This window comes from Cucurbita moschata, unplaced genomic scaffold, assembly GCF_002738365.1.
Source record: "Cucurbita moschata cultivar Rifu unplaced genomic scaffold, Cmos_1.0 Cmo_Scf00052, whole genome shotgun sequence".
NCBI classification, from domain to species: domain Eukaryota; kingdom Viridiplantae; phylum Streptophyta; class Magnoliopsida; order Cucurbitales; family Cucurbitaceae; genus Cucurbita; species Cucurbita moschata.
Genome location: NW_019268568.1, coordinates 1,379,960 through 1,407,698, shown reverse-complemented (window position 1 = coordinate 1,407,698; position 27,739 = coordinate 1,379,960). Strand labels below are relative to the sequence as shown.

At 35.3% G+C, this 27,739-nt stretch overlaps 4 protein-coding genes across 4 annotated transcripts; 3 read left to right on the top strand and 1 right to left on the bottom strand.

Moving 5' to 3' along the window:
- Positions 1–298: 298 nt before the first annotated feature.
- On the bottom strand, positions 299–5,191 carry LOC111436242 (E3 ubiquitin-protein ligase XBAT32-like). Its single transcript, XM_023073981.1, has 10 exons — positions 4,250–5,191; positions 3,993–4,052; positions 3,668–3,739; positions 3,426–3,583; positions 3,172–3,332; positions 2,470–2,528; positions 2,337–2,383; positions 1,870–2,013; positions 1,066–1,157; positions 299–972 (listed from the first exon to the last, which is right to left on the bottom strand). Exons 1-10 carry the CDS (start codon positions 4,442–4,444, stop codon positions 488–490), a joined length of 1,473 nt encoding a protein of 490 aa, XP_022929749.1. The 5' UTR covers positions 4,445–5,191; the 3' UTR covers positions 299–487.
- Positions 5,192–10,282: 5,091 nt separating this feature from the next.
- Positions 10,283–11,834, top strand: LOC111436220 (RING-H2 finger protein ATL13-like). The gene has a single exon (XM_023073953.1). It carries the CDS (start codon positions 10,337–10,339, stop codon positions 11,615–11,617), a length of 1,281 nt encoding a protein of 426 aa, XP_022929721.1. The 5' UTR covers positions 10,283–10,336; the 3' UTR covers positions 11,618–11,834.
- A 4,494-nt stretch (positions 11,835–16,328) lies between these two features.
- On the top strand, positions 16,329–17,158 carry LOC111436213 (RING-H2 finger protein ATL56-like). The gene has a single exon (XM_023073949.1). It carries the CDS (start codon positions 16,428–16,430, stop codon positions 16,944–16,946), a length of 519 nt encoding a protein of 172 aa, XP_022929717.1. The 5' UTR covers positions 16,329–16,427; the 3' UTR covers positions 16,947–17,158.
- Positions 17,159–22,758: 5,600 nt separating this feature from the next.
- LOC111436262 (4-coumarate--CoA ligase 2-like) lies at positions 22,759–27,127 on the top strand. The gene is made up of 6 exons (XM_023074008.1): positions 22,759–23,521; positions 23,689–24,042; positions 24,934–25,132; positions 25,483–25,696; positions 25,781–25,883; positions 26,841–27,127. Exons 1-6 carry the CDS (start codon positions 22,880–22,882, stop codon positions 26,955–26,957), a joined length of 1,629 nt encoding a protein of 542 aa, XP_022929776.1. The 5' UTR covers positions 22,759–22,879; the 3' UTR covers positions 26,958–27,127.
- The last annotated feature ends 612 nt before the right edge of the window (positions 27,128–27,739 follow it).

Below are 27,739 nucleotides of genomic sequence, written 5' to 3'. Positions count from 1 at the left end.
TAGTTTTTATATCGTTAACCTCTTTTTTCTTGACCTTGCAGGACTTGTTGTTTCTCACGTGTTGTGATTAGTAGTATAGTGTTTCTTTCATCTCGTCCAATCTTCCTATTTTAACCAACCTTCTCTATTCCTCCTGAGCTGGCTCGAGCCGCGATTGTATGATGTGTACTTTTAGTTTGATTTCCGTATGTAATCGGTTTATTTCCATTCAAATTCAATAATATATTGTTCTCAAAGCAAAGCATGGCCCCAAATCCACTGTGGGCAGCAAGACAATAAAAGACAAATATTCTTCATGTTCATACAAAATGAGGAGAATTTTGAACTTTTCTTTGAATATCTTTGAATTTTAAATTGGATATCTACAACCCATTTATGAGTATCACCAAAACTCGAGCATTCTCTTCTTTTACATGGATGGGCTAATGAAAAGAATAATGTGAGAAAAATTTAACTTCAAACAAAGTGTTTCCACCTTGAACAATTATCAGCAACCGCAACCATTCATTACATGATTCAGGGCAGAAAACCATGAACTCCTACCTTCAATATTGTTCCTTATGTTCCTGTCAACATTGCTAGGAATCAAGGAAGAGCTGCTACTGTGAGGAGCTCCCAAACAAAGATTGGAGTTGAGTATCACTGAAGGAAACCTTTGAGAGCTGAGGGGTCGACAGGGTGCTTCGGGCGGGGAAATTTGGGAACAAGTGAACTCAGGGTTGCATAATGGGGTGGTTAATGTGGGAGGTGGTTCAGGTACCCCACTAGAACAAGTGCAGAATGATAGAGACAAACTTGTTCTGGCAATCTCTTTGGCAATTGGCTTTGTTTTGGGAAGTTTAACGAACGAAACAATGCCATTTCGGCAGAGCGGGCATGCGATTGAACCGGGTGGACCATGGGAACATGATGATGTACAGTTTGTAGAACAGAGATATAGCGCACAGCTTGTGCAGAATTCATGATCACAACCTTCAACGTTTGAAATAATGTGCTTAACTTAGAGAATTATATGGTGCTAACAATAGGACTTTTAAATGAGGATAATTATCATAACTAAGTTACCTTGTGCAGCAACAGTGCATTCTCTCTCCAAACAGACAACACATGGATCTTGGCTTGCAAGTAACGAGTCACAACTTTTCCATCCACATTCTCTGAAAAAAAATCCGGGGTTCATAGGTTAGTCATTGTACAAGAGACCCCACGTCGATTGGGGTAGAGAACAAAACATTCTTTATAAGTATAAGGGTGTAGAAATTTCTCTCTATCACATGCATTTTAAAAACCTTGAGAAAAAGCTCGAAAGAGAAAACCTAAAAAGAACAATATTTACTAGCAGTGGGTTTGAGCCGTTACAAATGATATTAGAGCCAGACACCTAGTGATATGCCAGCGAGAAGGCTGAGCTCCAAAGGAGGTGGACACGAGGTAGTGTGCCAGCAAGGACGTTGGGCCCGAATGGAGTGGATTGGGGGGTCCCAAATCGATTGGAGAAGGGAACAAGTGCCAGCAAGGATGCTGGGCCCAAAAAGGGGGTGGATTGTGAGATCTCACATTGGTTGGGGAGGAGAACGAAAGATTTTTTATAAAGGTGTGGAAACTTCTCACAAGCATACGCGTTTTAAAAACCTTGAGGGGGAAGCCCGAAAGGGAAAGCCCAAATAAGACAATATTTGGTAACGATGGGCTTGGACCGTTACATTTCTAATGAATCACAATCGATTGAAGAGGAAAAGAACAGTACAAACGCAGCTTATTGGATATATTGAAATCAGCTACATCCATAACTAAGCTAGAACAAAACAAAGGCATGTCTATTATACCATATTTGTGCTATTTTAATAATTTTTGTCAAGAATGACTCACCTAGCAATTTTAACAATGCTCATAAGGGGAAGGGTCAAATATGGTGAAGGGACAAGATTTGTGGCTGCTTCTTCTGGTTCTTTGCTAAGAATTTCCTCGAGCCAGTCTCGGTGCCATGAACGAGCAACCATCAAGGGAGTCGATCTTCAATAAGATAAGAGTAACATTATATTACACTGTTACCCTGTCTTATTGTTGCTGAATAGAAATGAAATTACTTCAAACTCGGGGTGTGCAAATCATAGACAAACTTAGTTAGCCTAGATTCTACCATAGGTGGTAGATGGAAGCTCCGTTCATTCATCAGGAATAAGAATGACAAAGAATAGAAATGAATATCAACCACAGAAACTGATTGCTATTAAGATGCATAAGCCACGGTACAGGTCCACAGTTCTTAAAAGGATTCGATCTTCAGCGACGTCGAAAGAAACGAATTTGAACATAAATACTTGAGAGAAACATACCCATTTGCATTTTGAGCAGTAAGACTGGCTCCCCTGGCTATCAACATCTGGAACCAAAACATTCAGAAACCATGTTTATGGGTCGAATTGCGAAATCTTATCATTTCCTATGGTTTTTAAATCACGGACTTACTTGACAACATTGGGCACTCCCGCCGCATGCAGCGTAATGAAGGGCTGTGCTTCCAGCTCCTAAATATGACAACATAATCATCGTTAGGCTAATAACATCCAACTTAAGAAGGAACTTCAAGAATCAATCTTTTTCAGCTTCCAACAGACTAATTGTGAGATCCCACGTAACGAAGCATTCATTATAAGGGTGTGAAAACCTCTCCCTAGCAAACGCGTTTTAAAAACTTGAAGGGGAAGCCCGAAAGGGGTTGGACAATTACAAATGGTATCAGAGCCAGACACTAAGCAATGTGCCAGCGAGGAAGCTGGGTTTCAAAGGAGGATGGACACGAGGCGGTATGCCAACAAGAACACTGGGTCCCGAAGAAGTCATAGAGATGACAGCTTGAGCATAATTTAATTGGTTAAAATATTATATCCAAGAGGTCATAGAGAGGTTTGACAATCGCATTATTGAACTCAACATGTAACTTGATACAGCAAGGTACAGAGTAGACCAATTTTCATGATTGAGGACAGTAACAACATGCAATGAATGATCTCCACTTCAGTAGTCTAATAGAACACAGTTAAAACCAATGAACATGACATACTTCAACAACATTAGGCTTTTCAGTAATGAGAAACAAGAAAAGAAACTGTTCAATTCACTAAGAACTGCATAAGAGAAACAAAAAACAGGAACGAAAACGCGACACACCTATTAGATCGATGGTGGTTCCATCTTCTACAGTAACCTGAGAAGCAGAGGCACCTAAGTCCAAAAGTAATTGCACACTGTCAACATGCCCGTTTAGCGCTGCCATATGCAGCGCTGTGATGCCTCCATCTGATGTTCTGTTAACCACCTCCTTGAGAACACTGATGGATGAGATGCAGGAAATGAATCAATGACTTGACAAAGTAGAATAGAGAAACTTATAACCGACTAGGATTAGATTCGAATGACGATACCTAAAATCAAACTTAGAAGCTGGTTCTTCATTGTTAGTCCAAAATTTCGGTGTACTGGGTACATAATCAGCAAGCAGAAGTCGGATGCACCGAGAATGACCATTCAGAGCAGCCAAGTGAAGAGCAGTACCTCCGTTCAAATAATCCGATCTGTGAATCTGATCTCCAATGAAATGCATGACAACATTATCCAACATGTCCCTTAAACTACTTCATAAAGAAATTAGAGGGAGGTAGCTCACATTGGCATTAGAAAGTATAAGGGTCTGAACAACCTCCCAGTGACCGTGCTGACAAGCTTGCATCAAGGCAGTCTGTTGATGAAACATGAAATTTTCAATTTTGAACTCTTCACAATCATGCATACATAGTGAACTTGAGGTCAAACGTTCGAATTCTCGCCCTCATATGTTTTATAAACGAAACAATAGCTCACACATAACAAAGGATCTAATCCTATCATAGTTTTGGTATTCATTGATGGATAAAGCTAAACATCACATTGAGGAAAGAACAAAATGGAGCTAAATGGAAACAGAGAGCAACAAACAATGCCATTTCTCGTACCTGACCCCGGTAATTCCGTAGATTTATCTCGACCCCAGATTCGAGCAGAAGAGAGACAATCTGCATAAACAGGTAGTGAAGTAAGTTGAGTCACCAACAGAAAGACATTATCGGTTGGGGAGGAGAACGAAACACCCTCTATAAGGGTCTGAAAACCTCTCCCTAGCAGACCCATTTTAAAAACCTTGAAGGAAAATCCAAAGAAGACAATATCGGCTAGAGGTGAGCTTGAGCCGTTAAGAGGAAAAGTGAAATACCTCATGGTGGCCATGAGCTGCAGAGTAATGGAGAGGGGAATTTCGGACACCAAAAGTTGAATACCTCACCAAACGAGGATTGTATTCCAACAGAGCCTTAGCTTCTTGCAAGTCTCCATCTCTTGCAGCTGAGACTAAACGTTCCCCAGAAGCAGAACATCCAAAGGAATTCCCAACAATGCTTAGAAATTTCATTTCCCCACAAAGATTTCATTCAACCTACCTGATAATCTCATCGAAAGTTTTGTATGTTCAACAATAAACCCAAGGATTTACAAGCTAATCCATCCAAATTCACGGCAAAACACAACCAAACTCCCACCAATCAATCAGGAATAATATATAAACAACCTTACATAATTCTCTAGAGTGAAGAGAAAAAGTAAAATACAACAGAGAAAACCCCAAAACTGCAATTTCTTCACCAACGAGACAGACCCAGTTTCGAATTCGATTCAAATGGACGAACCCCACTTCGAAATTCTTCAACAATAGCATTCAATCGGTAAAACCCAACTCAGATATGAATCAAATGATCGAAAACTTAATCACCCACTTACGATTATGGAATAATAAAGCCCCAAATGGTAGTGGTAACCTCCGATTCTTTTCTGCTTTATCCAAAAGTAATACAAATCCTGAAGAAATGGACGCAGAAAAGAATCGAAGGGACGAAAATCCGACAAGGGCGTTTAGAGATCGAATCGATCGGTGTTGAACCCCCCACCCCCCTTGTCGGGATAAGATCAGTCCAAACGAAGAAAAGGGGGAAATGGGGTTGAAGAAGGAGTGACGGTTTGTGAAGATGGCGAAGAACGTTGCAACGAAAAATGGCCAAAAACGAAGGGCGAGTATTTTGACAGTTTTTTACAATACAAAAGAATTGAGGATTACTTGATAAACTTGAAAAAGCATACAAGAAGGGTGTTTGTGAAGGGAAGAACGTGTATTAATGATTGGTAGTAATTAGAGAGTGAATATATTAGATGGTTGTTTTGTTCTTGTCTTCCATTTCTTCCCCAATCCCAATTCAATTTTTAGTTAAAAACAAAAAAAAAGTTCGAATCTTTAATCAATAAAAGTTGAAAATTTCCTACTCCTCATAAAAATTTCTAGATGTACAAAGTAGGAGAGGTCAATCTCTTTATTTTCTCTAAATTTGTCGATTTATATTCATAAATTTAAGATTGTATTAATTAAAATTATAAAATTACAATATTAACGTAGTTTACTGGCTAATTGAGACAGTTTATATCCTAAAATACCTCCTTCAACCAGCTTACTACTTAAAATACATGATCGTCCAAAATCAATCTAAAATTAAACCTAGTCTTTCTCATTGTGTTTAATTATTAATCCAATAAAATCAATTGTGTGTTCAGAGTTCACTCCATACTCATTAGGGCAGTTCATAAGCTAAAATATTTCTTCACGATGGACAACCATATTTCATGTGAGATCCCAAGAGGGGAACAAAACATTCCTTATAAGGGCGTGAAACCCTTTCTTTAGTAGACACATTTTTAAATCGTGAAGTTGACGGTGATACATAACAGGTTAAAACGGACAATATCGGCTAGTGATGGACTTGGACAGTTACATTTTAGCTATCATTGGGTCCTTAAATACCTCATCAAACGTCCCACCAGTTAAAATCTTTAAAAAATGGTACGAGCAATGTGAAATTAATTATTGGAAAATGATACAACTAATAAACAACTATATGTTTATCAAATACAATTAACCTAACTATAATGTAATCAATTCCATACTCAAAACTATAGTGTAAATTTAAATTAGAGATAAAAAATTAGCTTAAAATATGGAAACATGTGTTTTGTGGTGTTGTTTGGAATCTTTTTTTTTTTTTTTTTAAATGGCTTAATCCATGTATAGTGAACGTGCAAATCATTAAACTCCCTATTTTTTTTATTAAAAAAAAAAACTATCATTAATTTATTTTTCTTTTTTATTGTCAAAGCTTTCACATCAAAATCTTAAATTAAAATCCATTTTTATTAAGAAATTATAAATTTGACCATTTCTATAATATAATTATAATTAAAGAGAAAAAAGATTAATTTTTCAGTTTTTTTTTCCAAAATTATTAAAACGCAACATTTGAAAAAATAGCTGTCTTAATACAACACTCCACGCTCTCACGAGCTGAAGATCATTTAAGTTCAGCCGCTGATGTAGTCTAATTTCACTTATAATATTCAAAGCTTTCGATAAATTAATCTTAAAATTCATTCGTAAATCTACGACCATCCTAAATAAATCTGAAACACGTAAATTAACCGGCTTGAACCAGTTGAAAGGGCCATATAAACTGGCTTAAAATAGGCTGAACCGCAGCTGGAATGATCGAACCGAGCCGACCAAGCAGTCAAGAGTTGACTGAAGCCGATCAAAGCTGACACGACGCACGAGCAGCTGGAAGCTGCATGCGTTGAACCCCGTCGAACTGAGCTGAATTGAGCTGGACCATACCGCACGTCTGTTTGAGCCACTTGCATGGGTTGGCCCGAGTGCCTGGGGTTTGAGTTACTGATCATATGGGCTGCGCTTTGTGGGCTGAACATCTGGTGGGATTGGTGTTGAGGTGGATTGGGTGGCTGGATTCAACCGTATACGCCCTTAGACTGTAACGCCCTATGTCTAAGATTCGAAATTCGAATTTGGTATCTGTTTATGAAGTTCGTATGATTGAACCACTAAAAGGGAAGATGCACTTTGTTGATATGGATAGTGACTTTTAGTTCTTTCAAGTCTTTCTAGTCATTCTATTCCAGGATCGCTCTCCTTCAAATGTGGTCTAAGTTCATTCATATACCACTCCTATCAATAATTTTTAATAAATTTATCTTTCAAACTTGTTAAAAATGAGAAATAAAATTGGGATGGAAGTGCGTATTCTCATTGATATTCATAAACTTTAAATAAGATACAAGCTACCCACTAATACGTCCCAATAAGGAAAATATAAACTAATTAAATATTAAGAATAAAATAAAATATATTATAAATCAAATCATAAAAGAAAGAATATTAAGATATAATATTTAAGATATACTCCATAATTAATATATTTTTTAAATATTATATCTCAAACTACCATGTTAAATCAACCTGTCAAAATCATGTTAAGGAAGGGAGGACCCAATAATTATCGATTTGAGTAGTTTTGGTATTTTTCATAAAAACAAATCAAGATTTTTTTTTCTTTTTTTTTGTAAAATAATATTAAAAATAGTTTTTGTTATTGTTTTGCAAATAGCATTTGAAAATCATGTTTGAATTACTTTCATTTTTAATATCATTCTAATTTAAAAACCCAGAGGGTTCATGTGACCAATAACTCAGATTACTTTAGCTATTCAACTCTAACCATAAAAACTATAAATGTTTAATTGAGTTAGGTTGAATTTTAGAAAAATTGGTTTTTTTTTTCGGGTCAACCTAACCGATCTGGAATAGGATCAATCCAATTCAACTCTACCCTAAACTTAAGACTATCATGAAGATTAAGAATATGACGTAGTGTAATTTGTAAATGCTGTTATATTTGAGGTCGGTAAGATTTTAGTTATTAATATAACGTATATGATAAATGAATAATTTTTAAAAAAAATAATTAAAAAAAAGAACAATTCGACAATCCAACTCAACTAAATCTGAAATTAGAGGGCTATGTTCGATTGATTGTGAACTCTACTCAAATTGTTCGGGTCTCCAACCAAAAATTTTGGATTCGTCTAAAAGTATTTTTCAATCCAACCCTCTACATCTATACTAAAAGATTTTTTTTAACATAAAAAATAACAATAACCTAGGCATATTAAAAAAAAACAACCAATAGAATTACAAACGACAATCAATTTCTCAACAACCTTAACAAAATTATGTGTTTTTTTATTTATTTAGTATATAATAAAACATAGAGGAAATGATGGAAGAGAGAATCCAAAGTAGACAAAACAAGTAAATGCAGGACAAGCATGACCTCGTAAAAGATGAGAGGGAGAGGGAGTACACATCATTTTTGTATTTTGAATTTAAAGGTCCATTTTAAGCCACATTTACCATTGAAGCTCCATATATTCTTTTTGCTTCCCTAAAATAATTAGGTTTTGTTGGATAATTGTTTGAAGTCGAACATACTATATGTACCCCAAAACATAACATATAAACATAGTTATGATCCTGCATCAAACGTCATCAACCACCATGTGTCACGATCATGCTTGTCCAAGACATGTTGTTTGTGGTCGTGTGTCGGAAGTCCTAGTCTTATTTGTCCATGGCATGTTGTCCATGACCGCATGCCTGTTCCAAACCTCTTTTATTTGCTTTTATGTGGAGGTAGGTCATTACTACTCTTATCATGTAAATAAGGGGGTGTATGATTGTTCACAAAAATTATGTCTACGCTTGCTTACGTGTGCTAAAACGCCCTAAAATGTACTATAGGGAATGTGACTAACTGACAATGCTTTTAACCTATAACATTGCTTTCTTTAAAAAAAAAAAAAACATTTCCTCACTCGTGTTTTATAAAGTATTTTATGTCAAATGTGATTCGAGACTCGATAATACATCAAAATTGTTCGTAAAATTCGATTTTCACATGACTAACTTGTTCATCGTTTGGAACAAATATTGCACAATCATTGTTCTGCTTCTATAAGAGTGCAATTGTGACACCATGCATCTCCTTATTCTTATTTGAAAGAAAAATGTTATGGAAAAGACTAAGTAATATAAAATTTTCACTATATGAACCCATTATTAGAGTCGGAAAATGCAACCACAAGACTCGGATCATCCATATACATAGTCTTATGTGCACCTCTTTCGTACTACATGAACCACCAGACTCTACCATTTTTGTAATTCCTTGATCTCATTGGGAACACGCTTCTTTCATGGGAAAGCAGTATCAGTTTCATATGCACCGACGCTAAACTAAATGCTAAATGAAGGTAGGGACCCTAGAAGAGTATCAGAAAGAAGGAAACACAAGTATTTCACACTTTTTTGAATCACGTAGATACATGGAGTCCCACAATTTAAAAAAACATCAATTTCAAAACATGATGCAACATTATAAACATTTCTTTTCATGTAATTTAATCTACAATCACATTCACTTTTGGTTACCGTTAAAGATCATTTATTAACAACAAGAATTATGAACGACTATCAAAAGACCGATAAATTGAAGTATAAACACAAAAAAAGATATCGAAAATTTGGACATGTTTGACCATCCCATTCTTGGTCCTAACGTATATTTCATAGAAGAAGGGAGGTTAAAATAAGGAAAAGGACATTGTTGTTTATCTTTGGAAGGTAAATAAAGAATTTCATTGATATTCATACACAAATTTCTTGGTTGTATTTTAGTTCCTTAAAAGTCAACCAAAGTTCCCTTCTTCTTTTGTCCAAACCATTCTACTTATTATAATTTGTTTTTATATATTAATTGCATGTTCGTGACAAAAGGTTGCCATGTTAAGTCTAAAAATGAATCATCTCAATTTGAATTAGAATAGAATTCATCTCGATCTTGATCGTATTAAACATCTGGTGCAATAGGAGCTATACAGAAAGAAATTCAAAGACTCGACCTGCGATTGAGTTGAGTTTTCATCCATCAAAATGATCGACTATGGAGCAAAAATAAGCACTAAATTCATTAAAGATCAAGACAGTGTGAGATCTCACATCGGTTGGAGAGGAAAACAAAACATTTTAAGGGTGTGGAAACCTCGACTCATTTTAAAAACATTGAGAGGAAGCGCGGAAGAGAAAGCTAAAAAACGACACCATTTACAAACATAGAATACATTAAAGTATGGAGATCAAAGTATAAGAGAATATATATAATTCAAATCAAACGGTCTAATTAAGCAAGATTTGTTTATGATGTTAATTGATTTTCTTATAATTTTCTTTCTATGATTGATCTATTTGTTGTTATCTGTCAATCTGGCACCATTTATTTCCCCTCCTCTTCTTCAACCTAATATTTTAATTTCTTCTTTCTCCAAATGGGTCTTTCAAGCTTCTAAAGATTCATCCATGGCCGCTCTCTCTGAACCCATTTCTGCACTTCCTCCGCCGCCGCCGCCGCCGGAGACCACATCGGACGGGGGTTTTCATATAGACAAAGAAGTGAGTCCCACAATTCTCTTAGCCATAATCATCCTCGCCATAGTCTTCTTCTTCTCCAGCCTCCTCCATCTCCTTCTCCGATTATTTCTCAGGCCTCAAAACAGAACAGACCCGGAAGATATCGCCGTCGGCGACGGCGATACCTCCGCCTTCCAAGGCCAATTACGGCAGCTCTTCGATCTCCACGACGCCGGAGTGGACCAATCCTTCATCGACACCCTCCCTGTTTTTGTCTACAAAGCCATAATCGGTTTGAAAGTAGACCCATTTGATTGCTCTGTTTGTCTCTGTGAATTTCAGCCAAACGATAAGCTCCGATTGTTGACCAAATGTAGCCATGCCTTTCATATGGACTGCATCGACACTTGGCTGTTGACACATTCCACTTGCCCTCTCTGCCGTGCGAGCTTGATTTCAGATTTCGCCGCCATTAATGGCGGATTCACGTCCCCACTTGTTGAGGTTCTTGAATCTGCAAGTAACAGCTCGAGAGAAATTGGGGAAGTTCACACCGGTTCCTTTCTGGGTTTTCTTGGAAATTCCAATTTTGCTGAACTGAAACCAGAGGAACCTCCGGCAGCGGCGGCGGAGACGGTGGTTCCGATTAAATTGGGAAAATTCAAAAGCTTGGAGCGATATGGAGAAGGGAGTAGCAACAATGGCAATGTGGATTCAAGGAGATGTTTTTCAATGGGTTCATTTGGGTATGTAATGGACGAGAATTCCTCTCTGCAAGTTCCGATCAGAAAACGCGCGGCGAGGAAACAAGCGATAAAGAAGAAGAATCTGCCATTAACGCCGGGCACTCGAGCGGCGATGTCAGAATGCGATGGCGAATCGAGACGAGAGTTCAATTTCATGGAAACGAATCCGAGAGTCGAGAGTTTCCGCCATGGGAGCTCGAAGGATAGCTTTGAAGCGAAGGTCGTCGGCGCCGGTACCGGATTGCCGGTGACTGATTTAGCAAGAAGGGCATTTTCATTTCATTTTCCGGCAAATTGGAACCGACCCAGATCGGAAAATGGGATGGGAACGATGGATGAAGAGAATCAAAGAAGAAACAGCTCGGAATTTATTGAGAATCGACCGTCGTTTGTGAGAAGAACATTACAGTGGCTGATGGGGAAGAACAACAATAGGATTGTTCATTCATCTTCTACGCCCAACGATTATGATTCAAACTCATGATTTTCCATTTCTGTTGGTTGAATTTAGTTTTCTCCATTTTTGTTGAGGAATTTTGAGTGGAGAAATTAAATGTGTTCAGAAATGTTCATGGACGATGAATTTTTTAGTACCAAAAAGAACAAAAACATGACCATTTTTGGGCAATTTAGAAGCAAAATTCCATATATGTTGGGATAGGGAGAAGATTTGGGGATATTTGGATAATTATTTCATAAATAAATTTTGGATTTTAAATTGTTTATGGAAATTGAAAGTTTGGCAACCTATATGAATGGATAATCATAATTTTACCATAAAAGCAGCTACCTTACATTGATTGGATTATATTATCTTGAATAAAATGAGATATAAGCTTTAAATTCTTAAATTTGTTCCACTAAACTCAACATTTCAATACATTTCCATCTTTTTTAAGATTTGGGGTTGAGCTATGAGCACACAATTTTTATGAAGAATTTTCATATTTGATTTTAAAGATTATTAATTTTGTTGTTTATTTAAATTTTGAATAAAAAAGAGTGACAATTTTATTATTATTTTTTATTTCAATAAAAATAACTTTTTTTTTTAATTTTTTATGCCGAGGTAGATAAGAGCATACGCGGTTGGATTGGAAATTTTTCTTGTACTAGTATTGTTATAAGTAAAGTTGTAACTCTACGTTCAGTTGGTCGGTTTGACCTAATAAAAAAAATGTCAACTTATGGACCGAACCAAATTTTTAATTTTTTAAAAATTCAACTTAACCCAAATCGAAAAAAAAATCAAACCCAACTCAACATTATAGCAAATTGGTCGAATTATCAGATCACATGACTTCCCCTCAAATTGTTTGAAATATTTTAATAAAGTTAATATTTTGAATTGAGAGTAAAGGTGGTCCATTGGCAGAAGAAAATAATATAAAGAGGGGGAAGGGTAGCTGTTGCATTCAATTTAGTTTTGTGAGGTATTAATGTGGTGATGGTTAAAGTGACCATTTCAAAGCGGTTGGAATGACCAATTTTAGGTTTTATTAATCCCACCAAACTTTTCTACAACACATTAAATATACAAAAACTCCCTTTTTTTTTTCTTCAAATTTTAAGTAATAAACATCTTAAATTTAAAAGTATCGTCAAGTTTAAACCACGAAAAAGTCGACATATTGTAACTTGTAGGAGCATAAAGAAAATCCGATACATGTTGTTTATAATGAGCTCGAATTTCATCAACAATCTGGTATATGTTTGTTTGGCTTGTGTAAAATTGTTTGAGGCCATAGTACTAAAAGAAATGATTTGGGGAGGGTATCATGTTCAAGGGAATGATAAGAATAATTTCAACATATTGTTAGAAAATACAAAAGGAGATGATATTTTTCCTTCAAACCACTAGCTGAGTAGTTTTACCATGGTCTAAGCATCGAGATGATTTAAAGAGTGGTATCTCTAGGCACCTGAGGGTCGTTGTATATATCCATATTTTCTTTCATGGTCTCTTTTCAGCTTCTTTCTTTAGTGGTCAATTCTCTGCCCTACAAAATCTCTCTCCACATATAACTTGGTCAGGGAGAAGACACAATAGAAAAATGTGAACGGTTTATAATCATTCAGAGAATCAAATAGATTTAAAATATAATTCCTACTTCGTAAAATATTAAATATGATATATATGGTAAATTATAATTCAGGATTAAATATCTTAATATAGCTTTCAAAATTTGAGTTAAGAGAGTCTTTTCTACTTAAGATTTATCGAGTGTGTTTTGTAATCAAGACCTTGTTAAAAAAAAGTAAATATTTCTTAATCCTAACTCATATCTATCCTAAGCAATGTGACACCGGAGTAGAAGAGGGGTACATAAATAAACAGATGACCACGTCCTAGTAATAACAATTCTGAGGAAAAGATGGCTAAAAAGATGCTTAAAAGAATTGATGTTAATACCTGTACCTATAAGGTGCACCTTTCTTTTTTGTGGCTCAATCATAGAAACTCCATTATTAAGCTTATTTTGCTTGGAGCAATTTCATGTTAGGTGACTTCTTGTGAATTTTCCTAAGATGAATATGAGTTAAGACAAAATATGTTAGAAAGACTTGTGTTTCTCTGTCGGGATAGTCTTCACTCTTAGAAGTGAGGAGTACGTAATGTAATCATGCTACAGGTAATGGAGAGAAATGTCAAGGTCATCAAGTGCCGAATTCATATTCAATTGACTTAGGTGTGAATCATGACAATTTGGATTCTAAATCTTGATCCAAATCCAATTGACTTAATGAATTTTACGTTCTTTTTTAGAACTCCCCCACCAAATTTTTTTCATCAATCGTTTAAATCATTTCCGTTCACGACAACAACCAAGAGGGAGCTTAAAGCAACTAAGAGGAGTAAGCTCGAATTGACTAAGGGCATTGGCGATTACAGTGACATGGTTGGCTCGACACACATCATATGTTTGAGCGTGTCAATGGTGTCATGGCCTTCGCTTGGTCTTCCTATTTCGATCCTGGTGACTTATTTTTTTTTTATGATTTTTGAAAGAAGTTTAAAGTAAGACCATAAATGTCTTTTACAAGATTCTTTGTTTCTAACCGAAGGTATTAATGTACCTCGATCAACAACGAAAAAAGTCCATAAAGTTTTATTAAATAAGTGGTAGGATGCCTTTGACCGAAACGAGGACGATAAGGATCGATGGATATAAAATTCAAAACTGTATAAAGGCTAATAATTGTGAATTTTAATGTTAGAAGGAGTATTGTGCACAAAAACATGTTTGAATATTGTGGTTGGTAAAGGGTAGGAGGAGGTGAATTATTATCACAAAACTTATTGGGAAGAATCATGGCATAACCATATAGGGAGATTTATAAATGCACCAAATTAAATATTATTTTAAATTTTAAATTAGGATAGACGCGTATATAGATGACGTGTAAATTTAAACAAGATATATATCTTAGCCAAGTTTAGTACATTCTTTTTATGCCACTTTCAAGGTTAGTAAGAATAAGAGTGATACCATTTACATACGTGTCAACCTAATAAGGTTGAGAAATTATAAAAGTGGTATGAACCTATCTAGAACTTAGAACGTTGTTTGTATTTGCATTTCTCGACTCCAACAATAAAGTTACTTATTGGGTTTTCTCGGAAAGAACTACTTTTTTTCAAAATGTTTCTTTTTCAAGCAAGAGCAAGGACATCTGAGGTGACTGGCGATTATTGGTTCAAGAAATTCTTTTATTTAAATTAATTAGCTTGAGATTTATACGTTTAACTTTTATGATTTAGTTTTAAAGATTTTTATGAGCCCATGATCTTGAAAGTTATTTCAACTCATTTAAATCTCCAAAGAAATTCATAGCTTGATAGTAATGATTAAAGTCACGTTTAAAAATAGGGTTAAAAAATATAGTTGAAGTTATTGTAGAGAACATTTGACTATGAAAAATAATCACCAAACTTATTGAGGAAATGATTGTCATTCTTTTGGTAGCATTGTGAAAACCCGATATCTAAAGAGATACAAATATTGTATATTCTAGTAGCGTAAGTGTACGTTAGTCGAAAACCAGGTCTAGAGGGTACGTGTACGAGCTTGCTTGGGGCTCATGTGCACATACGTGGGTCATGTAGAGAAATACTACACATTCAATTATGGTCGGACTGAAAGTAGAGAACAAGGTCATGTCATGATATCTTATGAAAGGATAAGTCTCAAACATGATTACGTACGATTTCATTCTATGTTCACAATAGAGACGTTACTTATTGAATATTTCTTAAAATACTCGGGTCACTGTTATTTTTCAGGTAAAGATAACACAACTTTATCGTTCTAAATTTTAAATTAAAAAACTTAATTAAAAACTCTAATCTAATAAGTAGATTTTTCAAAAAAAAAAATCAAATTCAATGAATTTTCGTAATTATTTTTATATTTAATGTATCAAAATACAATAAATATATTTTTTTTCCTTTTGCTATAAAATAAGTTGCATTTATTGATAGAATTATTATGATGTGCGAGACTTCTCTCTACTAATTGAGTGTCAATTCCCATCCGTTGGATAAAATCTCAAAGGACTTTCGCTTATGCATTACTAGATAATTGACACATCATTTCACGGACTAATTCTTCACCCTACTTCAAGTAACGAAATGACATATTTATCCTATCCATATTCAAATCCCACAAAGTTTACGCATATATATGTAAATCATGAATCTTGATCTCGTTTGTCCTAAATCTAACATACCTCATTATAGAATTCCAGCAAAATCTAGTCCGTTGAAATTGACTTGTTCGGTTTTAGAACACTCTAGAATAGATGTGTACACTGAATGGAAGAATTTTTTTTTTATTGTTAGGAGGAGTCCCACGTTGACTAATTTCCTACAAATAAGAAATACATTTTCATTGCTGCAAAGCCTTTTGATGAAATCAAAAGCAAAGCTATCAGAGTTTGTATTAAATTAAAGTGAACTATATCATTTTTAACGCGCCTGCCTAATAAAAAATAAATAGGTGATTTTAAATTTAAATTATGGTCGAGAAACATGATTTCATTTTTCAATTAATCCTTAATCCTACGTAGCCAAATATAACATTTTTTTAATATAAAGAATAGATTGAAGTGAAGCATATCCTAAATATTAAAAAGACCAAAGTCAATAAGCCCTGCCTCTCACACCCTTCAAAACCCATACGCTCACGCTTTCCATTCCCATACTCCTTTTTTTCTCCAACTCATACATCATCGCCCATATCCCAAAATTCCCATTCCCCCATTTCTCATCCGCCGCCGCATAACCATCTCAAATGCCCCTTCAAGATTCCGCCGCCGGGAGCGGCGACCCGCTTCCCCACCCACCACCACCGCCGAAGCCAGAGGCTAAACTCCTCTCTCTGCTTCTCAAGGTTGCCGTCATGATCTTCTTTACCACCCTCTTCTTCATCTTCCTCGGCCTCGCCACTGCCCTCCTCCTCTTCCACCTCTGCATCGCCAGCGCCCTCCATCGCCGCCGTGCCCAATACCCCGATTCCTCATCTGGGTTCTCCCGTCGTGACCTCAAAAAGCTCCTCCAGTTCCAATTCTCTAATGGGGTCAATCCCCATTCCCAAATTGATTGCTCTATTTGTCTCGATGGGTTTAGAAAGGGCCAGTGGTGTAGAAAACTTGGTGGGTGTGGCCATGTTTATCACCGGAAATGCATCGATTCGTGGTTAGTTAGGGTTTCTACTTGCCCCCTTTGCCGCCGCTGCGTTCGATTGGATATGGAAGAACATAAAATTAATTGTGTAAGCCCTCGCAACTATGAGATTTTGTATGCTCTGTAACCATAACTGTTGTTTAGTTTCTTCTTGTTTTGGCTCTTTTCCCCCTTATAGATGTATATAATAAGGTTTCTATTTGTTGGTTCTGATATTGCTCTGTTTTCTCTGTTTCTACGATGCTTTTGCTTTTGGTTCTTGTTTTTGTTCATTACTTTTGAGATTCCTTTTGAATTAATCATATTCAAACCTCTTAAAGATACAATGACTTAATTGGACTTATATTCTTTACTTGTGAGATGAAATTTTTGTTGGGAATTTGTTTAATTGAAAGTGGATATTCTAGGGAAGTTCATTATCTTAGCTTAGATTCAATGTAAGAGGGAGTTTTTGACACTTGTTCTCGATCTAAAACTTTTAGGTTCGAACTTTCAACGAAGGATATAGTGTTAAAATGTTGATTGAATTGTGATGGGAGGAAACTTTTGTTCAAAACTTAGAATTTGTTCCAAAACGAAATTGCTTGGAAAAGTGGTGTGTTGTGAGTATTGGTCATCAAGTTTGAATATTGACTTGTTCTAGTTATGATACCCATTTATATAGAGTTTACCGCTTGGTGACTTGTTCAAAATCAACCCCAAAATGGCCTAACATTAAGAATGAGGGCGGCTTTGAGATGTCTTTTGAAAAGTGTTTTTTATGACATGAAAAGATGAGTCGTTGAATGATGTATATCTTTCAATTTTAATACATCTTATTAAAAGTTATTTACATCTTATCATCTCAATCATTATCATTAGTTTCATATAACCAGTGACACAATCGCACTTTTGAAGGCAACGGACTAGCAATTGTGCGACACTCACTGGCCATCGATAAGTGAGCTAAGCCAATTTGTTCCTGTGTCGCCTACGGCCAAGCGACGTATGATCGAGCCTCTAACTTCGGTTTTAAAAGAAGGTTTTAGAAAATGAGGAGAGAGAGAGATTTTTGAAAGAGACGTTATATAAGCAAGCAAGAGAGAGATAACAACGACTTAGCATATATAACCTTGGGTAGAGAGAGATAACAACGGCTTAGCATATATAACCTTGGGTAGAGAGAGATAACAACGGCTTCGCACATATAACCTTGGGTAGGGAGAAGTTGACAACTAGTCATATCCCCTGTAATACATTCTGAGACATTTCATGTCTGGCAGGCCTAGACATTATATTTTTGAGGTGTCATACGCTCTAGAACTACAAAAAAGAAAAACACGAGAATGAAAAGACATGACAAGGGTTTGACTTGTCATGGGCATGCAGCTATGGGCAACACGCCTTGGACGAGCATGACCATGACAACCAACACGCACGCACGCACATATTGTACGAAACAATTTATTACTAGAGATGAGTGGATGACTCTTGTTCTTGTCGACTGTCTCAATATTATGTGGATTGTGCACTCTTGTTCCTCAAAATAGGTTCTCTACTCGCGGATAGATGGAGATGCTCTAACAATCTCTACATAATAACCTATTGTCCGTGTGTATCAAATGTATCTAGGGCACGACCTTTATCATTAAACTCATTCAGTACAAATGTGGACCATGTCTATTGAGACAATTTCACTATTAAAGATTGACATACGATCCTTTAATAGTCCTCAAGTTGTATAATCCCTTTGTGCCTCTGCTATGTGGACCCTTATCACTCGAAACAAGTGCAGTATTAGAGATTAGTTAACTACTCCTAATCGTTCTCACATAGTATCCTCACAACTAGGCCTATAGATTAATCAAACAATACTATCACCATGTGCTATCAAAAACCTCCCTCAACAAATCTGATCCTCAACTCGAAAATAAATGGAAAATTTTGTGACCAATGAAAATTGAAATATTTAATATTTAATAACTTATCTAAAAAGAATTACCGTTTTTTAATATTTCTATATCATTCTTTTTAGATATTTTATTTTTCAAAGTTATAAAAAAAAAATCTTTAACTCTTTTTTAACGCTTTTTCCAAAGAATTTAGACTACAATTTCATAAACTAATATTTGATTTTGAATTACTTGTTTCAATTAAATATTCATAAAAGTTAACATTTTCATTATTTTTTTATTTTAAAAAAATTATATTAGTGGAAAATTTTAAATTAATACAACCTTCAAATTAAGAATTCGATTTGTCACCTTTGGTTTTAGACTCGATATGTCAATTTTTGACCGTCTGCAAGAATTTTAGATTCTGGTAACGTTGTTTTTTTTCCTATCAATTTAAGCAAGATCATTGGAATAAATAGAATTGTCAACTCTTTGTATTCATTACCGATAAAAGTCAATATCTTGTTGACATATGTACGAGAGAATAAGTTTGAATTAGCATAGAGAATAAGCTTGAATTAGAGATATTCATTTCACCCGTGAAAAGGTGAAGGTGGGAGAGAGATTTCTTGATTCCCTCACTCAAATCCTTTCTCGGCCAACTTTTTAGATATATATATATATATAAATAAATAAATAAATAAAAAGGGTGAAAAATTAATAATTAAAGTTTATTAACATAAACATTCTATTATATTTTTTATTATAAAATGTCAGTAAATTTATTACGTTGTTTTAAAGTTTGTAACCGACATCGGGCAAAGATAAGAATGATAAAGTTTTCTTTTTTTCCACGTCAATTTGTAATAAGTCTAAATCCATAGTCAGTAGATATTGTTTGCTTTGACTTGTTGGGTATGACCGTCAACTTCACAATTTTAAAATGCATCTACTAGAAAAAAGTTTTCACATATTTGTATATAATCTTTTCGTTCTCTTCTCACCCGACGTGAATATCTCACTAATATCAGCCGGACTCATCTCTACCTCCTCGACCCTCTCTTCCAATTCCTTCAAAACGCCTCCATCCCAATCTACATTTATTAAAAATTCCCTCAAGTTGCGTATTAAGTTGTTGGAAGAATTTTAATAAGCCAAGTAAACCAAGTTAGGTGGGATGCACGTATTTTTAAATATACCAAATAATGTATCAAATTTTTTATATTTTTAAATATCTATGAGTTTATAAAAAAAAAAAAAAAAAACATATATAATAAAATGAAAATTATAAGCATTTTTATAAATTTTTGTTTATTAATTTAACCATTTATGAGAGGAAATCTTCCCCTTATTTACCCTAAAGTGAATCTTTGCAAAATAATTAAATAAATAACACTTCAATGTAACTTGTAAAAAACGTTTTACTACGTTGGGTTGGTCAACGTTTTGACCAACATCGAAAAACTTATTTTAAAAATTTTCACAAAAAATAAATTGAAAATTAATATCTACAAAATAAAACTAAATAGGGGAATCAATTTTATTTTATTATATTATTTCAAACCAACTAAAAAGTCAACGGATTTTGTTAGGTGAAAGTGTACGATAATATTCTATTATATTGATTTCTAAATGTATTAGCATATTTATTTTTATAACAAAATAAATCTCACCAAAAATATTATATGAAATTTAATCCAATCAAATTATTAATTAATGTGTTTTATTTTTATAACTTTACACGCTAACTATCACGAAGATATTTTAACGAGATGTTTTTTGCCTTTCATTTTTTCAATAAAAATATTATCCATGACATAATCTAATCATTCATATAAGAATTTCATATTAAAAAGTTGAAAACCTCTTGCAATTTTTGTACACGACACCAATGGATTTCGTGTTGAACTATGTATTTATTGAATATATTATTAAAATTCATTAATCCAAAAAAAAAAAAAAAGATTTCGACCCAAAAATTGTCAATTGCTTTTTAGACGGAACCTTGTCTCGTTTTCTTCACATTTTATTAAATTTTCTATGTTGCATTGAAAATGTCGAGTCATATGTGCTAAACTATTAGCAGGAGTCGAAATTGCAGCGATTAAGAAGTTGCATCCTTCCAAATAGGAACTTGCCAATGTATGGGTATACCATGAAGTTACAAAGGTTGTACCTGTAAACCAACCTCCTACGGCAAAATAGGCACAAGGAAAGAGCAATAGACCGGTGGTCTCTTTCTTTGTGTTACGAACGACACGCTTCGCCAGCTCCCTCCCCGTGTCCACTAGCCCTCCCGCTTAGAGGGAAGAGAAGGCGAAAAAGCGCCGCCGAAGCAGCATGAACAGGCTTTTTGTCGACCGATGCTCCTATCACACTCGTAGTCTTTGAAAGATGAGAAGGTTCAGGCATTTGCTCATATAATCTTACTAAAGAAGGAGTCATTTTCAGTGTTACCTTACTCGTTGTTAAAATTAAGTCTGCCTATCTAGGACTAGATCTTGGTACCAGTCCATAATGATCAAAGTCGAATCGTGAACCTATTAATGAAGGAACAACTAGTACCATAGAGAAGCGGCCGGGCGGTGGGAGTGAGAAGTTGGGGATTCGTGACTGAAATCCCTAGGAGGGCAGGGAAAGTCTCGCCAAAATGTCCAAGACTAAGGGGCGAAACGCTTTCTGAAAAAAAATCTTTTTTTTAATAAGCTTGAGCTGGACAGGGAAGGGCGAAGAAGAAAAAAAATACCAAGTAATTGACAGAAAGGGAAAGAGAGGGAAAGAATTTATCCTTTCGTGCGTCTTTTTTTGTGATCGAGTGACATTGCTCCCACATCTTTTTCTGGTCCAGCCACGAACATAAATGTTCTCATATTGGGTTTCGGACCTTATTCACTCGCCTTATCTTCTTTAACTTGGCCTCCTCGGTGATATCTCACCTCATCTCGATATCCTCTTAGAAAAATGGTGCAGCAATTGACTAACAATGCAGATTTGGAACTGGCAAATGAAAGAGAAAAGCTCGAGAGGGTCTTTTCAATCTTTTTTTTAATTGGAGAATCACAGATTTTTCTTAATTGGAGAATCACCAATTTCTTATTTGTTCATATCGACACTGTTTAAATTATAACTTTAGATGATCGTACACAAACGTCAATTAATTTTTTTACAAACAACAATCCAATAGTCTATGACGTAATTTTGGTTGAATTTAGTACACTAACTAGTTTAGGTCTCACTCTCGGGATAAAATTTGAAACCTAAAAATATTTTATGAAAATTACAATCAACCCCTTCTTATTAATCAAAATTTTGTACATTTTTATTTGGGTGAAAACGAAAGAAAACTAATTATCATTGAACTAAATACAACTAATATCCACGTGGCAACAATAAACGATTTCAGTGCAAAACTTGTCGTTTAGGATTTGTATTTAGGAGAGCGCCACGACGACGTTTTGTAATCCTACGTGGCGCATATGATTGCCTATTGGACAAACGTGGTCTCTGCACCTTTCACTTTCTCACCAACCACGGATTTTTGGACCATTTTCATTTATTTGTATAATTTATTTCATTATCAAATATTTTCACATGATTGACCTTAACTTATTCTTATTATTATACGTTCATATTTTTCATTTTTAATTTTCTCCTCCTTGTACCACAAGTCATCGACATTTTAGAGTTGCATTACTCTAAAGATTATCGGTCGTTGCCTCCCTCCCAATCTGATTCTACTCGTAATCTAGGATTGTTTTGGGGTAGCTTTCCTCACTCAATATGGAACGAGTAATATCATAGATACAATTGAATTAATGTCAAGAATTGCTAGTTGGAAATAATAATGACGTGATTCGAAAAATCTGGTCAACTAAATCCAACTTGTACTATTTGAACGGAACAATGAACTTGTTTAGGTTGGGTTAATTTACGGGTTCTCTCAAACTAGATCAGATGGAACAAAATAATTTTTTTTTTTTTTTTTTAGGTATTTGAAAAGGAGAATAAAAATGTATAAAATTAACGTCAAACTCCATTTCATCAACTCCACCTGTATCACCACCTACTCCATATTACTTGGCACCAAAAGCGTTGCTCACAAAAACTAAACCAAAATTTCAAGAACCCCATCGAACCAAATTCTCTCATCCTCCTAATTTTCTCGCCATCCAAACACCCAAAACCGATGGATTCTCAACTTACCAACGCCCAGGATTTCATCTTCCGATCAAAGCTCCCCGACATCTACATCCCAAACCACCTCCCCCTCCACACCTACTGCTTCGAACACCTCTCCCAATTCCACCACCGCCCCTGCCTAATCAACGCTGCCACCGGCCAAATCCACACCTACGCCGCGGTCGACCTAGCCGCCAGACGCGTTGCCACCGGTCTAAGCAAGATCGGTGTCGGACAAGGCGATGTCATAATGCTTCTACTACAGAACAGCCCTGAATTCGTCTTCGCCTTCCTTGGCGCGTCCTATGCCGGCGCCATTAGCACCACCGCAAATCCATTATACAAGCCGGCGGAGATCAAGAAACAGGCGGCCACGGCGAGGCCGAAGGTTATAATTACGCAAGCGGAATTTGTGGAGAAAGTTCGGGAATTTGCGGTGGAAAATGGGGTGAAAATTATATGTACGGATTCCCCGCCGGTGGGTTGCCTGAGATTCTCCGAGATCTTAGAGGCCGATGAAAATGAAATTCCGGCGGTGAAAATTAACTCCAACGATGTTGTGGCTCTTCCGTTCTCGTCTGGAACCACCGGAGTTCCTAAAGGCGTTATGCTCACACACAAATCTCTCGTTACAAGCATTGCTCAACAGGTCAGTAAAAACCTGTTAAAAATTACTACTCTCTCCAATTATATGATATTATTTACTGGGCTTCTTTAAAAGCCTTCGTGTCAATAGAGATGTATTCCTTACTTCGGTCACCGTTGCGACCGCCGGAAAATTTGAAATTTCAAATATTTGACCGTTAAATTTTGCAGGTGGACGGAGAGAATCCAAATGTGGACTTAAACAGCAACGACGTGCTTATATGTCTTCTTCCATTATTCCATATCTACTCTCTCAATTCCGTTCTCCTCTGCGGACTACGTGTCGGCGCGGCCATTCTCATCCTCCAAAAATACGACATGTCGTCTCTTCTCCGCCTCATTCAGACCCACAAAGCCACTATAGCCCCCTTCGTCCCTCCCATCGTCTTGGACTTCGCCAAAAACCCCGACATCCACCGTTACGACTTGTCGTCCATCAGAATCGTCATGTCGGGTGCTGCCCCCATGGGCAAGGCCCTGGAAGATACCGTCAAGGCCAGACTTCCCAACGCCACGCTTGGACAGGTAATTCTTTAATTTTCTTTTATTTTAATTTACAATTGTACACACAAAATATAAAATAAAAAACAATTCTTCAATTTGTTTTATTAAAATATTTATAAAAAAAACATTATAAATATATTTTAAATATATAGTATTACCATTATTGTTGGAGTATGATTAATATTAAAGTCAATATATATTTACAAAAATATTTAAATTAGGAGAGAAAACTGAGATGTTGGTGGGCAACTTGGTGGTTAATTTCTAATTTAAATTTTTGTATTTTAAAGTATAATGTTTAATGTTGACTTTTGAAATGGATTTGATTTTTATTTTATTTATTTCCGTATTTTCTAATTTTCATACAAATATAAAAATAATTTCATTTGTGAACCCGAAGAACAATTCAAACGATACCAAGGTATTTTTTTTTTATAAAGTGGGATATTAATTATTTTTTTTCCAAGTCAAAATTTCTTAATAGTTTTTGGTTAAATTATTATTATTATTTTAATCTTTATAATAAATCTTAGTTTAATTCGACTTGAATAGTCTATAAACTCTTAATTATTTTATTTTAAATTGATTTTTCCATAAAAATTACTTGAGTTCAACTTTTAAATTTTTAAATATTAACTTCGAAGAATATAATATTTAATGCGATCTTTTTTTACTGCGTTCAAAACAATTTAATCATTATACATTAATTAAACTTCAAATTATGCCTAATTTGATATTATTGAAATTCCGAAGTGTATGATCCAATTTAATAAAATTTAAATGTTATAAAGCAAGTTTAATTTTATATTTAATTTCTTTTCCAAGACAAGAGGAAAATAATAATTAAAATAAAAATAAGCATAAAATATAATATTTAATGTAATTAAAAAAAAAAAAATTTTGAATGGGCAGGGATATGGGATGACGGAGGCCGGTCCGGTTCTGTCGATGTGTCTGGGTTTCGCAAAGGAGCCGTTCGAGTTTAAATCAGGTGCGTGCGGGACCGTCGTAAGGAACGCTGAGATGAAGATCATACACCCTGAAACTGGTGTATCTTTGCCACGTAATCACCCTGGTGAGATCTGCATACGTGGCTCCCAGATCATGAAAGGCAAGTCCCACAATCCATGTCAGCTTTATAAATTATTATTTTTAACGTCGGTAGACCCCACGACACGACACGACACGACACGACAAATATTAAATGGAAGCCCTGAATATGGTAGAAGATAATTAATTTTTCAAATAAATATGTGACAGAAAAATAATAAATGCCTCTATCTATTTATTGAGGTCAGATGTAGGCCTAAATATGATCCATAAAATAATAAATAATGTGTTGAATTAATAAGGCACGTAAAATATAATAATGTGAACAAAATTAAATAATTAATTATTTTTATAAAACAAGATGAGGTATAATTTATAATGGGCTAAATTAGAAGCTTAATCATAAACCAGGTTACCTTAATAACAAAGAAGCCACAGAGAAGACTATAGACAAGAATGGGTGGCTCCACACTGGAGACTTGGGGTTCATCGACGACGACGACGAGATCTTCATCGTCGATCGACTGAAGGAACTGATCAAATACAAAGGATATCAAGTGGCCCCAGCTGAGCTTGAAGCTCTCTTGACTTCAAACCCTAATGTTTCTTCTGCTGCTGTCGTACCGTAAGTTTGCACGTGAACATGATTGTGATTGTGATTGTGATTGTGATTATGATTATGGAAACAAATTGGTTTGATGGTTCATAGAATGGAAGATGAAGCAGCTGGAGAGATCCCGGCTGCATTTGTTGTTAGATCTAAAGGCTCCAAGATTAGTGAGGATGATATCAAGAAGTATATTTCTGATCAGGTTAGTGTTTTTATTTTTTATATTTTTTCCGACCCTCGTAGCTCTTTATATTTTCACACTCTTATAAAGAAAGTTTTGTTATCTTCTTAACCGATGTGAGATTTCATAATATCTGTTAGTGGTGGGCTTGAGTCACTCGTTCCCTTCTCCAATCGGTGTGGGACCCTCCAATCCACCCCTTTTCGAGGCCCAACGTCCTTGCTAGCACACCACTTTGTGTTCATCTCCTTCAAGGCTTAGCCTCCTCGCTAGCACATTGCCCAATGTTTGGCTTTAATATCATTTATAACGACCCAAGCTCACCGGTAGGAGATATTGTTCTCTTTGAGCTTTCCTTTCGGGGTTTCTTTTAAGGTTTTTAAAACGCGTCCGTTAAGAATAGGTTTTCACATTCTTGTAAAGAAAGCTTCGTTCTCTTTCCCAACGCATGTGAGATCTCACAATCTATCTCTCTTCCGGGTCAAGCATCCTCGCTGGCACTTATTCCTTTTTCCAACCGATGTGCAACCCTTCAATCCACCCCCTTTTAGAGCCCAGCGTCCTTGCTAGCACACCCCTTCGTGTTCACCCCCCCTTCAAGACTTATCACTCGATGTTTGACTTTAATATCATTTATAACGACCCAAACCCACCGGTAGGTGATATTATCCTCTTTGGGCCATCCTTTTCGACTTTCCTTCAAAGTTTTTAAAATAGCTAAATCTGTTAGGGAGAGGTTTCCAAACTTTTATAAAAAATATTTAGTTTTCCTCCTCAACCAATGTGGGATCTCACCGATAGACAGGAACCGAATTGTCTCACGATGTTCTAAACCCAACCAGCATCTTTATCAACCGTTTTAGTTAGCCAAATCATGAATCACCGTGGTTGGAGCCATGGTCGAAAAAGCTCCTTTTTTGTTGTAAAGTTAAGCAATATATTTGTCACGAGAACGTTTGGTGGTTGTTATGGTTGCAGGTTATATATTACAAGAAAATCAGGAAGGTTTTCTTTGTGGACTCAATTCCAGTTGCTCCTTCAGGCAAGATCTTGAGGAAAGTGTTAAAAGCTCAATTGGAGAATGGTGCGTTTTAAATTAGAGTTGGTCACTCAACCAATGGACTTATAAAATTTACAATATCCACATAACTTTGAGTTTCTCTCTCAAAAACAAAATGTATTGAAGAGAGAAAGAGGATGATTCTAAATTAAGAAGATGGGTTTCTTAATTTGTTGTGAATAATATGTAATTTATCTCCACTTTCTTACTTTATTATACGTCTAAATGTTACACAAAATGTCTATTTGTGACAACTTAAGCTCACCGCTATCAAATATTATCCTCTTTGTTTTTAATTTTTAGATTTTTCTTTAAGATTTTTAAAACATGTTTAATATAAAAAATTTTCCACATCCTTATAAAAAAAAAAATGTTTCGTTCTCCTCTCCAATTAATATGAGTTATTCTTAATTTTTGTGGTCGAATAAAATACATATATGAGAGATACAAACATTATCTAAATATTTGAAGTGAATTATATATAATAATATTGTGCTACTAAATAAACCAAAAAAAAAAAAAAAACATTAATAAACAGGATCAAAAGTGGGCCTAACCCATGGTGAATTATTTGTGGAGTAAAACTTTAGGCGCACGCTGCACTATCTTGTTGCAGCCTAGCTACCTTTTAAAGTGAATTATTTTTTTCAATCAATTATATCAATTTTTTTTTCTATTATTGTAAAAAAAAAGTCACCATAATTATTTAAATCAAATTAAGGGTGTTTACAAGTTGAATTGGACCCAGTTGTGACATTTTCTAAATTCAATCCGACTCGAAAAATTTTCAACTCAAATAACTCTTATTAAATAATAA

Bases quoted from the DNA above. Each gene is read 5' to 3' on its own strand.
- LOC111436213 (XM_023073949.1), top strand. From the start codon at position 16,428: ATGCCCCTTCAAGATTCCGCCGCCGGGAGCGGCGACCCGCTTCCCCAC.
- LOC111436242 (XM_023073981.1), bottom strand. From the start codon at position 4,444: ATGAAATTTCTAAGCATTGTTGGGAATTCCTTTGGATGTTCTGCTTCT. The intron at 4,053-4,249 runs GTATTTCACTTT...CTGTTTATGCAG, and splicing joins CAGCTCATGGCCACCATGAG to ATTGTCTCTCTTCTGCTCGA. The intron at 3,740-3,992 runs GTACGAGAAATG...TTTCATCAACAG, and splicing joins TACGGAATTACCGGGGTCAG to ACTGCCTTGATGCAAGCTTG.
- LOC111436220 (XM_023073953.1), top strand. From the start codon at position 10,337: ATGGCCGCTCTCTCTGAACCCATTTCTGCACTTCCTCCGCCGCCGCCG.
- LOC111436262 (XM_023074008.1), top strand. From the start codon at position 22,880: ATGGATTCTCAACTTACCAACGCCCAGGATTTCATCTTCCGATCAAAG. The intron at 25,697-25,780 runs GTAAGTTTGCAC...GATGGTTCATAG, and splicing joins TCTTCTGCTGCTGTCGTACC to AATGGAAGATGAAGCAGCTG. The intron at 25,884-26,840 runs GTTAGTGTTTTT...TTATGGTTGCAG, and splicing joins AGAAGTATATTTCTGATCAG to GTTATATATTACAAGAAAAT.